We start from the raw sequence: 17,783 nt of genomic DNA on the forward strand, positions 1-17,783 counted from the left end.
TTTTTTTTTTAACTTGCTTTCTTCCCTCTCAATAGCGCCACTTGTCGGATGTGGAATTTGAAGCGATCCTTCAGTGTTCCAGAGCCGAATTCTATCGAATGCCCCAGTGGAGACGCAACGAAATCAAGAGACGCGCCCGTTTGTTCTAAGAAAGCAACACAATGGTACCACAGTTGACTACCTAAAAGCCTATTTAAAGATTTATGACCGCGCGCGCAGCTGAGAAAATGTTTTACTACTATTACGTACTATTGTTTAGTTGGAAAACAATCCAAATTATTTTTTATTTAAAACAAACTGTCTAAAGAATCACATAAAATGTTTTCACTTTCTTTGTGAAACTATAAAATCACATCTGCTTAATCTTACACCTAAAACGTTTTTTTTTCTTTGATCATCTAAATCTGTACTATCGATTTATTTAACTTATAATAGTAAAACGCGTGATTGAGGTAAAACTAATATCTTGCTTCCGCTTCAGATGCTACTACCTATCCTACAATAAGGACGAATTGTATGAAAACAAAATTTGAATAAACAACAAGAAACAAAAAAGAAAATGAAAACAAAGTATATTTTAAACCTAAGCATATTAGATCGTAGGACGCATATTAAGCTACTACTAGAAAGCGGGGAGGGAATATAGATTGCATTTATAAACAATTTCTGGCGCTAAAATAGTAATTACATATTGACCCGATACCGATCCTCAGTTCGGATTACAGTTTGATTTTGTGAAGTGAAACGTATAGGTATAATTTCGCATGGAATAAGGGAATTCGGTTGCTAAATTAAAACGCGTCACTAGGGGGTGATATAGGAGCCAAGAGCGCACGGAAACCGGGGAATGCTTCACGTTAATTATCTTACATTATTATCATTTTCTTGAAGCTGTGTAAATACACGGGGAAGAAACGGGGGAAAAGAATAACGAAGGAAGCAATCAAATTCACGAACGCAGACAGTCAAGAGTTAAAACCCAAATCTTGAAGGACCTTTCGTGAGATTCGTGAGAGAAAGCGGATAGGCATGTGTTTCCACATGAGAATGTAAATCGAGATAAGTTTTAAATCAGATGGAAATGTATTTATGATTTTTTTATTTCTAAACTATAGATCGGTTAAAAAGCGTGCGTAAACAAACTTATGCATGGAATTTAAAATTGTGATGCTTTTAGGGGAGGCATGTATTTTTTCTAACACAAGAAATGGAAAACTTTGTCGGCGTAATTCAACCACTTTAACATGTTATAATTATTTTTATCTTTATTAAGAATATTTTCAGCCCTATGGCCGGTTCATTTCCGAACCACGTTAACATGATCACAAAGTCAAATTTACCTTATTTATTGATCTCTCGATTCTTCGATAACGTTTGACAGGTGTGATTTTATAACGATTCAAATTTGTTATTTATTGCTTATTACTTGTCTTATTACATTTCTATATTTTTATTGCCTCCCCTAAATAATGCGATCTTGGTTTGACAAGAGTATGCAAAGGTACTCCTTTTGCATATTGAAAAGAATTGACATTTCGCGAACAATTCCTAATGGAAAGCTATCTGATATCGCTAACACATGTGCGCATAATCTATCTTAATCATCTACACAATTTTGTATAAGTGATGTAAGGTAGGTGCGTAACTCTTGAAGCTTTCCTTGTACAACTTTTCGAGAATTTCTTCGGAAAGCACAATACCGTAATTATCAGCAGACTACAGATCACGAAAGCAAATTATGTAATTCTTCAAACTAAATTTGGACATTTAAAGAACTCATGGCTTTCAACATTCGTACACATGCCTATATGGACACCAAATTGAACTTCATACGCTAATACATATATTAGGCAAAGCAAGCACATCTATAGCATGGCCACGCATTGCATAAAACAATTTCGCATCGCAATCGTTTGTGTAACGCACCGCTAAACGAACATCAAAGTCACTCACTGGATAGGTGAAATCGAACCTCACCCGAGCGGCGGAGATGCGCTTTGATGTGATGTTACTGTAATGTAAAAAAAATCTAAATTTAAAACAAGAACACAACTGCCATAGGAAAAACCTTAACACGAAATGAAATGAATTGCAAGAATGCTGTCGGAAATTGCTACACTCTAGCATGCCACGTACCTATTCAACCAACCTGAAACTACTCGCCACACACACGTTAAGAGGCGCAATAGCTAATTGTTTCCGTTTAGGTTCGAAAAGTATCACATTCTTAGCAATAAATTGCAACCGGAAATCAAACAATAGAACTTCTACAGAAATTCGACCGAATCGAGAGATATTTTAGTCGGTAACTAGAGGGGGACCTTGATAATGATATTTTTCCATCACCTATGTAATAGCATTAGATTGTAGAATCGTGTTCGCATAATATAATTTGCCTAAAAGTAAAACTCGAGATCGTTTCCCGTTATGCTGCCTTTGCTAGGGTACGAAATAAAACACGCAAATGATTATCACAAAACAAATGAAGCAAACATCACTACTTCTCTCGCGATTTGAACGTCTAATGTAAAGCAAACAACAAAATGTAAGTGCAACAACACACAAAGATACCTTAAAACCGAAGGCAAGAAAGGCGAAATCCAACTACGGTTAGAGAGTTACTTTTGTGTTGAACAGAATAAATAGAGCTATTTATTGGAAAAAATGAATCATCCATTTATGGTTTCATCATTTTATTTCGGCAGAGAAATCCCAAGCCTAATTATCGGACAACCGGAATCAAGTTCGAACGTGGTTTTAATTATCACCCTTTTGCGCTCGCGACTACGTCTAGATCAACATTTGAAATGGGCTCAAAAGCTTCTGAGCTGTTACTGACGGAAAGAGGAATTTCAACTCATTTTGTAAGCGACTTGACGTGAATCTACCAGAGAAGTTCACATGCACATTATCTAACAAATGTTGAAAAGACCTGTTGATATGTTCTTCCATGTTTTAAATCTACCCAAATTTAACACCATTGGAATTAGTTACCATCTGGAATGAGTCACTGCATCTAGTGGAACAGTGACGATCGTAAATTTATCACTTCAAGGATCGATTATCCATCATTAACAACTAAACGTTTAATTAATTTCCATCACTTTTCTGTTATTTATACCAGAGGGCTTAATTAACCATTAAAAGCTAAAATGTTAACAATATAATTTATTCACAGTAAGATCCAAGTAATAACAATACATATCTCTATAACGTGCACATCCGGAAACGTGAATTTCTCCTAAGAATTGACATAAATTTGACTGGTACTGTATTTTATCGTCCGTCCACTATTTATTGACCTTATGAAAGTGCTGATAGCTTGACAAATCCATGTACAGAATGATATAATCTTGAGCGAAAAAACTTCTAGAAACAAGTGTCCTCTACCGTTTGTATAAAAATGGAATAGATGATCTCGATTAATTCAGTAGTGTTCCAACGTTTCAAGAGCGAATCCCGCCTAAGACGCCACATCTTAATAAATTTCTAAAATGGAAATCATTCTACAAAAGGTTTGTTTCGAAAAACTAGTTTTAAATATTGCCACCTTTACTAATATGCTGCCCTAATTTCACAGATTACAGCTTTGTTGTTGTTGTTATGTGTGATAGTCGTTACGGCAGTTCCGGTTCCGGTTCCAGCAGTAGAAGGCGAACTTCGGCAACCCAAGGTGATCATATTCAGACCGCTTTTTGTGTACCGTCAGCAAGAACTAGAACATCTCCACTACCTAGCAGAGCATAAAGGACAGTATCAACAAACTGCGTCAAACCCACAATTTGGATCGATTCCTAATAATTTCATACTATAAGGACATACTTACTTTTACTCTCTTAGCAAATATTCTCATTTGATAACTTTGGAAGTGTTCTTAGAAAACTAAGCTGAAAAGCAGACTCCATCCCAGTTGGGACGTTAATGCCGTAAAAAGAGGCAGTACATGTATTGTCTTTAGTACACTATTAGCCATATTTGATTATGTATTTTTAATTTATAAATATAATTTATTTATTTTTTCTTCAACATGCAGTTTAGTTTTAATTAAAAAAAACATCTGTCATTCACACAAAACTCCCAACAGACGGAAAACACATCTCTGGAATCGGCCAACTGATTCTTATTATGTTCCGACTAAAAATATCTGGTTTATGCAGAGGCGCGTGATTGGGTGGTGGCCAATCAATGAGAGAATGTGCAAGTTGAGGATCAAAAGCGCTCGAACGCGAGTACGACAGCTGCCCAAGACGTCAAAATCATCATGGGAGATCTAAACGCTACACGTTCTGATTGATGGACGGCACTTCTCTGACATTATCGACGTCAGGACATATCGTGGTCAACATCGACTCTGACCACTATCTGGTAATGGTTAAACTGCGCCCAAAACTCCCCGTGATCAACAACGTACGGTACTGACGGCCGCCACGGTATGACCTAAGGCGGTTTAAGCAACCGGATGTCGCTACTGCATACGCGCAGCACCTCGATGCTGCATTACCGGACGAGGGTGAGCTGGATGAAGGCCCTCTTGAGGACTTGCAGCTGAGAGCAACGTCGGGTACGTGGGACGGAGTCGACAGAACGATTGATTCGACGTGGAATGTTGGCAGATTCTAGAGGAGAAAAATACAGCGCGGGCGATTATGATGTAGCAAGAGATTTGGCAGAACGTACAACGTTATAGACGGAACGACAACAGCAGACCCGCCAGTTTCGGAAGAAAAAACGCCACCTGGACGAGACGGAGTGCAAGAAGAAACGCAGCAAGCTAGGTGGGCGGATTTAGTGCGCATAGATTTGGCTAGCGTGGGACAGAACCGAGGATGAAGAAATGCGACCACGAACCGAGTATTGCAGCGTGAAATTTTTGATGCAGTGTTTTCTGTTTAGATGTTAACTAAATAAATGAAATGAACTCGGCATACCTCGATGGACTACTACTATTCTGAGGATTTGTTTATGAATTACACGGTCCTTTTGGGGGAGGGGAAGTTGACAACACGTAAAATCGCGTAAAAATGCATGGTGCATAATGGTACAGGTATATTTATGTGCTATAGATGCTTTCGGCAATGCATTATTAGTAATCAGCTAACATGTGCTCCTACGTGATGCTCCTACGTGCAACGTTCGATTATTTTATTTAACCTTATTCATAGGGATAAAGTGTAATTATGGACAAAATTATGCGCTATTTTAAATTCTTCATCTTTAACAAACACAACATAATATTTATATTATTTCTACGTTAAGTATAAAAATAAATATTTCATTTTCTATGACTAACCCATGTAATCGTAAGGCTCGTAGTGAAGCTTCTTTGGACGATGCGTTGTAGTTGTTTGTGAATGCTGATGCATCTGTTGTTCACGTTGCTCTCGCTGTTCTTTCAGGTGTTGTTTCTTGATCTGCTGTTCACGGTACACGAACAGTGGACGGAACATAACTTCCCGCTTTGTATGTAATGATTGTTCGGGATCCTGGTCGAGTTGTAAACTGGCCACATCTATCACATGTTGATCGTCGTCATTAAGATTTCTGTGTTCCTTGATGACAGCACTTTCGATGCATACTGCTATCGAAACAATCACGAAAACTATGATTTTCTGTTTAAAAAATTAAAGTAAATTATTAATTGGAATTGGAATGTTCCGAACTAATAAACTGCAGACTTGAATGAACATGTCCCTTCTCTTGTCTTAAATTATACCTAAACAAATTGCACTCAACTAGTAATTGTATCGAGGATCACTAAGTCAACAAAAAACACGCGCAGTATTAGGTACATTACACTGTATGTGTTCAGAAAGTATATAACTGTTTAAAAACTTATTTACACTTATTCGGCACTAAACTACAAACATCTTGATGAAAACATACAGACTGACTTAAATCGAGTTAAGTGAAACAAGAGCATAGCTACCGATTGATGGAAACATATAATGTATCCGTTTTTACTACGGATCTTCACGAAATATACTTTTTTTTACATCAGCACCAAAGAAAAAATACACAATTACCATTTTCACACGGCTTGCTTCTGATGATCACTTGTTACAATAACAAAGCGAAGACATGAGATGTTCAGCTTATATTCCAATTTCAATTGATAAACCTTGAAGATTACTAAGCCAGATTCAGCCGGTCTGCTAAGGACGATTCGATGGTGAAAAAAAAAATGATTATCAAAAAAAAACAGTGCGCAAACAAGATTGGGCAGCAGAAATGTGCAAATGCTCATAGCGAGAAGAAAAATAGTAAACAAGTAACTCTGTAGGATTACACATTTGTTTATGATACTTTTTTACTCTTGGCATAATACATTCGCGAATATGAAGGTTATTGCCACAGTTCGTCCCCTTAATGCTACAACTTTCGATTTTTAGAGTTTAATTTGTCGAAACATAAATCTTAATTGAATCTGCCAGATATTCACAGCTCATAGGCGTTTGAATCACACGCCTACACACAAACAAACAAGTTAAAGATTACGTTTCAATCATATAATCTGTGATTATTCATCGGCTTGTGAAACGGTCAAACTTTCAATGTTGAATAGTTCGAACTTTGGATTTTCGAGTTATCTAGTTGTAGCATTAAGAGGAAAATAATCATCATCGTTTTACAAATTTTCGAAACCATTTTTTTTTGCTCAAAATCAAAGCAATGTTTTTGAAAATCTATCATTGCATTACACTTGCAACCTGTAATGCAATGATAGATTTTCATGAAGATTGCTTCAAATTTGAGCAAAAAAACTTTTTTGGTTTTTGATTTGCAATGATTGCTGATGATTGAATGATGGAATCTTGAGCCTTAAGGGAACGAGTTTACCCTATGTGTGAATTTAATTAAATACGACATGCCATTGCCACATTTGATCCTTGTTCTACGCTGATGAAAATTCCTCATTTGCGTCTCGAACTTGCGACGGCAATCATGTTGGATTGTTGAAGTCCTGCTTCTTCGCTTCTTCGGCCACAGAAGATGAATATTATTGTGGAGAAAAGAGACCAATTTGAACCATCCCTTTTGCCCGTCACAAAATCTGTGATTGCAGGGTTGGTAGGAAAAAGTGGTACCGAAAAAAGTTATATTAGTGACTAGATTTGAGATTTAAGTGACTAAATAGTGACATCCGATTCTCGAAAAAGTGACTAAAAGTGACTTGAAAAAAACGTTTTATGTCGTTTTCGTTTTTAGGAACTGGGTCGGTGATGAACACGTAAACAAACCAACGTCAAGCAAATTGTAGTTTAGTCGAACCTGAACCGGGTTGGGGTTGAAACTGTGATTCAGAACGGGTTGCGCCAACGAGTTGTTCCAACCTAGGTTCAAAAACGAATTAGACATTAGTTTCATTTCAGTTCTAGTACACTGCTACGACGAAGAAGGGAATATCCAATATTATATACTGTATGTAGTAGGTCTAGTTGAGTACCAAATTTGGAATTTTTTATTGTACTTCCAAAATTTTAAGATATTGCCAACATATTTTTCAACCCGTGAGTGAAAGAAAAAAAACTAAAACTCTCACCGCTCAGCGAATACTTAACGGATTTTTATTATTTTTTGTCAGTATGCTCGTAAACATATCTAGTTCCTAAAAGTGATCATAGGATCTCGGGAATGTTCATGTGGCCGGAATTATTGCGATGGGTCACTGGGTCAGGTCGGGTGACAATGGTTCTGTGCTTGTGTGCCCCTGGAGGTAGGCAAATTTCAAGTCACATATAATTTTCAGAATTAGCTATAATGTGGCCATTATATCGAGGATTTCTAAGAAAAACGCATCAGCATAAATCTTATGATAAAAGATTAAATTGGATAATCTTTTCTCCTGTAAATGATTGATCCTGCAAATAACTATGTTCAGGTCCCCGGGACACCTCAAATTTATGATAAAGTAGACAACTTGTATCTCAACATCTGTGTCAAGCTTATGAGAACGAATTTTAGTGAATTTTTATTTTTGATCTCTACTTTTAGATAATTGAAACGGTTTAGTATCCAACAAATCTAGGGTCGGTTCTTCAGGGCATTCAGTCCGAGTGGCCGCATCCGGTACACTCTAAACGTTGCAAAACTATTCATTTTTAACAACTACCGAAAAGCTAAACATTACATATAATTTGCAATTGGATTAGATGGACAAATTGATGTGAAGATTTGCGAAAAAGTTACACGTCTTCTCAGTGAGAATCGAACTCACGACTCCCCGATCTCTAGTTGGGGCGCGTTAACCACTACGCCATGAGAGGACTCATGAACGCAGAAGTTAACCTGAATTCGATTTCAGCTCAATAATCACGTGGTCCTCTTTCGCAAAGTGCACCTCTTTCGGAAGAATTAGATGCCCATCCAAACACAACGCTTTCTATATATATCCAATGCCTAGCCCGAGAGCGCATTGTTTTTTAGATATAGGAATAGCACACTACACTAGCCAGCAACTGCGCTGGCTGAGGTTTCTATTGTGTGGGCTTCCAATGGGTCGCGACGTTCTCAAACGACCGGTTACGGAACATGAGTCCGTTGCTCGATAAATACTTGTTTTAATTATGAATCGTGGTTTACGGCCAACCAGCCGAGTGGAAGTTTAACAACTACCGAAAAGCTAAACATTACATATAATTTGCAATTGGATTAGATGGACAAATTGATGTGAAGATTTGCGAAAAAGTTACACGTCTTCTCAGTGAGAATCGAACTCACGACTCCCCGATCTCTAGTTGGGGCGCGTTAACCACTACGCCATGAGAGGACTCATGAACGCAGAAGTTAACCTGAATTCGATTTCAGCTCAATAATCACGTGGTCCTCTTTCGCAAAGTGCACCTCTTTCGGAAGAATTAGATGCCCATCCAAACACAACGCTTTCTATATATATCCAATGCCTAGCCCGAGAGCGCATTGTTTTTTAGATATAGGAATAGCACACTACACTAGCCAGCAACTGCGCTGGCTGAGGTTTCTATTGTGTGGGCTTCCAATGGGTCGCGACGTTCTCAAACGACCGGTTACGGAACATGAGTCCGTTGCTCGATAAATACTTCTGCGTTCATGAGTCCTCTCATGGCGTAGTGGTTAACGCGCCCCAACTAGAGATCGGGGAGTCGTGAGTTCGATTCTCACTGAGAAGACGTGTAACTTTTTCGCAAATCTTCACATCAATTTGTCCATCTAATCCAATTGCAAATTATATGTAATGTTTAGCTTTTCGGTAGTTGTTAAACTTCCACTCGGCTGGTTGGCCGTAAACCACGATTCATAATTAAAACAAGTATTTATCGAGCAACGGACTCATGTTCCGTAACCGGTCGTTTGAGAACGTCGCGACCCATTGGAAGCCCACACAATAGAAACCTCAGCCAGCGCAGTTGCTGGCTAGTGTAGTGTGCTATTCCTATATCTAAAAAACAATGCGCTCTCGGGCTAGGCATTGGATATATATAGAAAGCGTTGTGTTTGGATGGGCATCTAATTCTTCCGAAAGAGGTGCACTTTGCGAAAGAGGACCACGTGATTATTGAGCTGAAATCGAATTCAGGTTAACTTCTGCGTTCATGAGTCCTCTCATGGCGTAGTGGTTAACGCGCCCCAACTAGAGATCGGGGAGTCGTGAGTTCGATTCTCACTGAGAAGACGTGTAACTTTTTCGCAAATCTTCACATCAATTTGTCCATCTAATCCAATTGCAAATTATATGTAATGTTTAGCTTTTCGGTAGTTGTTAAACTTCCACTCGGCTGGTTGGCCGTAAACCACGATTCATAATTAAAACAAGTATTTATCGAGCAACGGACTCATGTTCCGTAACCGGTCGTTTGAGAACGTCGCGACCCATTGGAAGCCCACACAATAGAAACCTCAGCCAGCGCAGTTGCTGGCTAGTGTAGTGTGCTATTCCTATATCTAAAAAACAATGCGCTCTCGGGCTAGGCATTGGATATATATAGAAAGCGTTGTGTTTGGATGGGCATCTAATTCTTCCGAAAGAGGTGCACTTTGCGAAAGAGGACCACGTGATTATTGAGCTGAAATCGAATTCAGGTTAACTTCTGCGTTCATGAGTCCTCTCATGGCGTAGTGGTTAACGCGCCCCAACTAGAGATCGGGGAGTCGTGAGTTCGATTCTCACTGAGAAGACGTGTAACTTTTTCGCAAATCTTCACATCAATTTGTCCATCTAATCCAATTGCAAATTATATGTAATGTTTAGCTTTTCGGTAGTTGTTAAACTTCCACTCGGCTGGTTGGCCGTAAACCACGATTCATAATTAAAACAAGTATTTATCGAGCAACGGACTCATGTTCCGTAACCGGTCGTTTGAGAACGTCGCGACCCATTGGAAGCCCACACAATAGAAACCTCAGCCAGCGCAGTTGCTGGCTAGTGTAGTGTGCTATTCCTATATCTAAAAAACAATGCGCTCTCGGGCTAGGCATTGGATATATATAGAAAGCGTTGTGTTTGGATGGGCATCTAATTCTTCCGAAAGAGGTGCACTTTGCGAAAGAGGACCACGTGATTATTGAGCTGAAATCGAATTCAGGTTAACTTCTGCGTTCATGAGTCCTCTCATGGCGTAGTGGTTAACGCGCCCCAACTAGAGATCGGGGAGTCGTGAGTTCGATTCTCACTGAGAAGACGTGTAACTTTTTCGCAAATCTTCACATCAATTTGTCCATCTAATCCAATTGCAAATTATATGTAATGTTTAGCTTTTCGGTAGTTGTTAAACTTCCACTCGGCTGGTTGGCCGTAAACCACGATTCATAATTAAAACAAGTATTTATCGAGCAACGGACTCATGTTCCGTAACCGGTCGTTTGAGAACGTCGCGACCCATTGGAAGCCCACACAATAGAAACCTCAGCCAGCGCAGTTGCTGGCTAGTGTAGTGTGCTATTCCTATATCTAAAAAACAATGCGCTCTCGGGCTAGGCATTGGATATATATAGAAAGCGTTGTGTTTGGATGGGCATCTAATTCTTCCGAAAGAGGTGCACTTTGCGAAAGAGGACCACGTGATTATTGAGCTGAAATCGAATTCAGGTTAACTTCTGCGTTCATGAGTCCTCTCATGGCGTAGTGGTTAACGCGCCCCAACTAGAGATCGGGGAGTCGTGAGTTCGATTCTCACTGAGAAGACGTGTAACTTTTTCGCAAATCTTCACATCAATTTGTCCATCTAATCCAATTGCAAATTATATGTAATGTTTAGCTTTTCGGTAGTTGTTAAACTTCCACTCGGCTGGTTGGCCGTAAACCACGATTCATAATTAAAACAAGTATTCATTTTTAATGTTGAATATCAAATGTTAATAATTTATGCAAATTAAAATGATTGCCATTGGAAATAAACAAAGATAACTTGGCATGTCCCAGAAAATCGCCATTTTTACCCGACTTGACCCAGTGACCCACCGCTATACCTCCGGCTACAGAAGTATTCCCGAGTTCCTCTGGCCTCTTTTATAAACTAGATATGAGGGCCAGTATACTGCCAAAAGAATATTTGAATCCGTTAAGTATCCACTGAGCGATGAAGATTTTAGTAATTTTGCTTTCATTCAGGCCTATACGGGTTAAACAATAAAGTTGGCATTTACAAAAATAATCCCTTTTTAGGAGATTTCAAACTTTTAGAGAGTTGCTTTGAAAAAGATCACCGTTTATGTTTGGTGATATAGACCAAAGTATTTTATTTTGTAATGTAAATTTAAAAAGAATTTGGCATATTTATGAAATTAAATTTTTTGTCATTTCACATTTCCGTTCTAACTCCCAAAAAATGACATCTTAAAAACCGCTAAAATTGAATTCATCTGTGTAGATCTCAAATTTTTTTCATTACTTCAAGTCGGTAAGAATTTAAGATTTAGTCTAGAAAATTATTAGTGTATAGATGAAGTTGGATCGAATGTAATATTCACAGGAGGATATTTCCTTTAATTTCATTTTGTGAAACTAGATCAAAATTACGGAAAATGTAATGTTTGGCAATCAATCAATATTTCAAATTAAAAATTATGATAGAAGGTCGAATATGATTCTTAAGACCAATGAATCATAGACGCGTCCTTCGAACGCCGACTTAGGGAGAACAAATAGTTGAACCAAGCCCAAGTGAAACTAAAATTTTCCATCAGCAAGTTTAACGGGAGGTTCGTTTAACCTAATGGACATTTAGAATAAAGACGATAGGCTTAATAGGCCGTTCATCCGAGTTATGCTTTTAGAGTAGTTATCTGAAAGAGTGGAGATAGCTCACTGACAGTTGGTATGGTTTCTTGGTTTCTTTGACTTCTTTCTTTAATTCTTGGGTTGTGCACAACGGTCAGATGAACTTATTTTGGTCAAAATCATATTCACATATAAAATGCTGAACATGCTGTTCACTATGAAAATGGATATTATGACAGGTTCCCTTGACTCTTGGGTGCTCGCAATCTAAGCCAGCTGTCTCCTCTCTCTCAGGTAGTTATTAGCACTTAGCTTCTCATATTTTAATCTAAATTACTAATACCCTTTCATTATTCACTTGGCATTGGGGGTTATAGTCGGTCGAATTGTCATAAAATATGTAATTAATAATACTGTAATATCGCGCATACTCTTATCCATGGCTTTCTAAACACCTCCTGCCGAAGTGGATCAAAAATGCCAAGAAGAGGATCCGGCTCCTCACATTTCTTTGAAGAAAGCATGCATGATTTTATGAGCGATTCAATGAAAACGAAAAATTCTCTGATGATTTCTGTAATCCATGAATATATGTTTTGGAAGCATTCTTGAAAAGCTTCGAAAGAGTTTTTTTTTCAAAATTTATTCCTAGAAACAATTGATAATATACATTCCTAAAAGATGCTTAAATAAATGCATAAGAAAAAAGGAAGTATACTCTACACGAGGTCTATCCGGCCATTTTTAAAGGTTTGGTTTGCGAATAAAGACTGTCCATGGAAGTATGATAAGTTTTTATTCTTAAATAGAACATTAAATAATTATTCTTTGTTTTGCGGTTAATACCTATATAACAACTTTTGTTAAATTTTAAAGAGCTAATGTGCTTTATACTAAGATAGTTTGGTTAATAAAATGAATTTCGAAGACAAAGAGAATAATTAGGATGCATATTTTGAAACTTAGGGTTCGACAATAGAAGACAAACATCTCATAATACACCACAAGATATAAAAATTCCTATTGAATGAGAATGCACGAGATTTCCAAAAAGTTTAGAACCGTAAAATTGGGTGTAATTGATCAGGTGAACTTGATCATCGTATAACACGATTTTATTTATTCGTAATGGAGTACAAATATCAATGTAAGCTGCAGTAAATGAACGTTGTTTGCCGTAACTATTGTCGAATTGTGTGTTGTGAAGTTTTTTGCGTTAAAGAATGTTTATTACTATAAAAATAATGTAAAATTTCAAAATCGTGCACGGTGCAGTATTGACAAACACCTATGAACTTCTATTTCTAAGCAAGGAATTGAACATGGTATAAACCTGAAAGTTTGTGAGGATGCTTGAGATATATCCCCAAACCAGATTTCATCTTCTAAACTTGTGCCAATTAGCTCATGTGGTTGAAATAATTGAATTTCTGTTAGATATCATTGAATTCCTTAGACAATTGCATACATTTAGGCGTTTTCCGCGTAATTCTTGAAATTTGAATATTCGTTTTTTATATAATGATTGCATTGTTAAGAATTTGACAAGCATATTCGGATTCAGGGATCTCAAATATATCATGTATAGTTGTTTTGAAAACTAACAATAATGGCATTGACAAGTGATCAATTTCACCCCGAAATGAGATCCCCTGATTTTTTATTTTAGAGATATTTGTTAACACTAAAATTACATTTGTTAGAAAATTTCGGTACATGAGTCAATGAGGCTCACCTTCGTACATGTTTTCCTGCATATATTTGTTTGGCTTTGTTAACATTATAGAAAACAGACTAGAAAAAACGTGAAAAATGATCAATTTCACCCGAAATTACGGTATTCTTTAAACCTTTAGTTTTACAACAATGAACTTTCACCATACTAATAATAATTTAATTTTTTTTTACAAATTACGTGGAATCTATGAAAGATTAACTTTTTTCACAAGAACACCACGTACCAAAGTTTTGATACTGACATGCAGTTAAATTCAAACTTAGCCTATATTGAAAAAGGTCGATTCGTAATTTTTTCTCGAAAGTTTAGCTTTAGTTGAAACGGCTTCAAAATAGAGACTTTAAAGTGAATGGCTTAAGGTGAAGATGAATCGAAGCCAAAGTTCAAATTTTCAAGAGCACGGATCTGGAGATCCAAACATCCGTTTGAGCTGAAAACTTAATCGATTGGTCACCGCCAGCTAGTGACCAATCGATTAAGTTTTCAGCTTAAACGGATGTTTGGTTCTCCAGATCTGTGCTCTTGAAAATTTGAACTTTGGCTTCGATTCATCTTCACCTTAAAAAAAGTGACCAAGTCGCTAAAAAGAAACTCGCTACCAGCCTTGCGATTGTGGTAGTGAGATGATTTATGTTTTGCTCCCTCTTATCAATACCGTGCACCCCCGCTAATTTGAACGGTGCCATTTAAACCAACGGGGTTCATTTTTATTCTGAACTTCTGGCCACCCTATGAACAACAGAAAATCGTACTTCTGGTTACCCCTTTAGCAGTTTTGTTTTGAATCTGCGTTCCGATCAACAAAGTTCTTTTTCACTTTTTCACTCCGTTCGATGAGCTAAGTGACGTTTGGACCATTTTTAATCTAAAGCGGGGTACAAATTAAAAAGTGTTTTAAGGCCAACGGGGTTACCCGGTACATGTAAACACCAAACACCGTATATGCGCTATATGCAAATATAGAGTCACAATAGTGCTTATTTAATGCCTATATGCAACAGGCTTAGAAGCGTTAATGATGCAATAATAGGGTTTCTATGCAGTGGAAGTACTGTTATGAGACATGTAAGCATTTGTGATGCTACACACTTAGATTAAATTACTGGGGACGGTAAAATTTTGCTGGGTTTTGGAACTACCGAAAAAATCAGTAAAATGATGCGTAATTGAAAAACTAATTTAACCATGTTTTATTTTTTATCGATATATGATATAAAAAGAAAGCTCTCTGAAAAATTTCAGTGAAAAATCTCTGTTTTTCGATTTCTGTCATTTTTTTTAGTTTACTGACTTTTTCGGTAGTTCAAAAGCCCAGTTATTTTTACCGAACAGATTGAGTGTGTATTATGATGTATGAGTGCATCTATGATGCTGATTTAAGGCATACTATTAGTCAAATGAACGAAAAAATAACTACTGGTCCCTATAGGCATTTTAGAGTCGATCCACTTCCCACAATGGTGAGACATGTAGAAAAAACTTTAAAAGAATGTAAGCCACTTCTTGGAGATAACACTAGCCGCCTCAAAGTTTCTAATCCAGTTCTACCAAGAATTAAAGGATTGCCAAAAATTCACAAACCTGGCAATGAAATGAGAGAAATGATATCAGCAGAAGGGTCTCCTACACACAAACTTGCAAAGTGGCTGGTTAAGGAATTCCAATCCATGCCCAAACCTTTTGAAAGCCGTTCGGTTAACAATACTCAGGAGTTTGCAAGCCAACTTCAAGCTTCTGGGTATATTCAAGATGATGAAATTATGGTTTCTTTTGATGTTAAAGCATTATTTCCTAGTGTGCCAGTTAAAGAAGCCATAAACCTTTTGGAAGAATGGCTACTTAACCAACATAATGAGTCAAATTGGAAAAACAAAGTTCGGTATTACATCAAATTAACCCGACTTTGTATGGAAGAGAACTATTTTAGCTTCCGTGGTAATTTTTATAAACAGACAAAAGGTGCACCTATGGGTAATCCATTGTCTCCGTTTTTGAGCGAGTTGTTTATGGCCAATTTTGAAAGCATTTTGAAAAAGAAAGATTTGTTACCACAGCGGTGGTGGAGATATGTAGATGATGTGTTTAGCATTATCAAAAAGGATTATTTGCCAAAAATTTTAGAAGCAATTAACAGTATCCACAAAGATATTAAATTTACTCATGAAGAGGAAAAGGATAATAAACTACCTTTTTTGGATTTGCTAATTACTAGGGAATCGTCTCACTTTGAATTTGAAATTTACCGGAAACCAACTAATACTATGCGAGTTATTCCGAGTACTTCCAACCACACTTATCAGCATAAAATGGCGGCTTTTCATCATATGATACATAGAATGCAAACCCTTCCTTTAAGTGAAACTGGAAAATCAAAAGAACTGGATTATATTTTTGAGACGGCTAGGCTTAACGGATATAGGAATAGTACAATACAAGCAGTAGTAGATAAGAGGGCAAGGGATAAATATAGGAAAAGTATAACAACACTTACTGCCGAAAAAGAGGATTTAAAAAGAGTAGCGGTGAATTTTGATACCAAGATTACACAGCCTTTGGCTAAGAAATTTCGAAAATATGGAGTAGATTTGGTTTTCAGCAGTAGGAGTAGTCAGCTTAAATCTAGATTAGGATCAACAAAGGATAAAATTAATAAACTGAATAGAGCAGGAGTATATAAAATTTCATGCCCCCATTGTAATAAAATCTATATAGGACAAACAAAACGAACACTAGAAATAAGATTCAAAGAACATATTGCTGAGGTAAAAAAAGCGGACAAGGAATTAGAAAAGGGATTAGCGTATTATTTTAAATCAAAAGTGGCTGAACATGTTTTCCAGGATGGACATCAAATGACAAGCGATAACATAGACATCGTACGAAGCGTATCTTCATCTTGGAAACTAGACGTCGCTGAAAGTTTAGAAATTTACAAACAAAAGCCTTCACTACTTCTTAATAGGGATCAAGGAAACGGACAATCAAGGCTGTTTAAGTTTGTACCTAAGAAATATAAACGAGCTTGAATACATAGGTAGATAGTTAGGGATTTGTATAATTATTATTATCCCCTTTTCAATTTTTGACCAAGACATGACAGGTATACTCCTGTCAAAAAAAAAAAAAATCCTAGGTAGTTTGATTGTGTAGGTACTTATCTGGTGTTAGTATTTAAGATAGAGAGATGCGACGATTTCTTCAGTGGATACGAGTAACTGACACTGAAGAAGACTGCAAGTGGTAGTCGAAATACGCGTATCTGTCAAAGATAAGCATTTAGGAGCGGAATTAAAAGGTACACGGTACTGCATCTACTTTAAAGTTTCTCTATTTGAGATTCTGCTCAGAGGATTCGAACATTCATTAAAGAGATACTATTAGTGTTTATGGTTACTTGAGTGGGAATAAGGTATGCTTAAAAATCAAGGTTTATTTCAGCTTGGTGACGATCACCATAGAAATCTTGATAAATGTCGATCAAGTTTTCAAATTTCCGATTCAGCTTCAGCTAATTGTATTTGTACAATCACAGATAAGAAGACGTAACGCTTCAAAATCTCTAACGAATATATTTTTGACGATATTTTTTAACAACTACCAAAACACTAAACATTACACATACTTTGTAATTGGATTAAATGGACAAACTGAAGCAAAATTTGCCAAAAAGTTACACGTTTCTTCTCGGTGAGAATCGAACTCACAACTCCCTAAGAATTGCATATAAGCGTTTCGTTTGGATAGGCATCTATTTCTTCCGAAACACGTGTAACTTCTTCGAAAATTTCGCTTCTGCTTCTTCTTCTACTTCTTCTTCTTCTTGTTGGCATAATGTCTTCACTGGGACAAAGC

The 17,783-nt window shown here is 37.1% G+C and overlaps 1 protein-coding gene and 1 long non-coding RNA gene across 7 annotated transcripts in view; one reads left to right on the forward strand and one right to left on the reverse strand.

The window, feature by feature from the left end:
* The window catches only part of LOC5570462 (actin-binding LIM protein 2), a 72,026-nt gene extending 69,357 nt beyond the window's left edge, over nt 1-2,669 (forward strand). For all 6 annotated transcript variants that reach the window (XM_021840631.1, XM_021840632.1, XM_021840634.1 and 3 more), the window contains one exon: nt 36-2,669. In XM_021840631.1, coding sequence (XP_021696323.1) covers nt 36-149 — 114 coding nt within the window. In that variant the 3' untranslated portion in view covers nt 150-2,669. The remainder of the gene's footprint in view (nt 1-35) is intronic.
* Nucleotides 2,670-5,022: 2,353 nt separating this feature from the next.
* Nucleotides 5,023-6,116, reverse strand: LOC110675494. Its single transcript, XR_002499539.1, has 2 exons — nt 6,024-6,116; nt 5,023-5,609 (listed from the first exon to the last, which is right to left on the reverse strand). It is a non-coding gene; the product is annotated as an uncharacterized LOC110675494 (long non-coding RNA).
* Nucleotides 6,117-17,783: the final 11,667 nt, after the last annotated feature.

This window comes from Aedes aegypti, chromosome 2 (genome assembly GCF_002204515.2).
Source record: "Aedes aegypti strain LVP_AGWG chromosome 2, AaegL5.0 Primary Assembly, whole genome shotgun sequence".
In the NCBI taxonomy this organism is placed as follows: domain Eukaryota; kingdom Metazoa; phylum Arthropoda; class Insecta; order Diptera; family Culicidae; genus Aedes; species Aedes aegypti.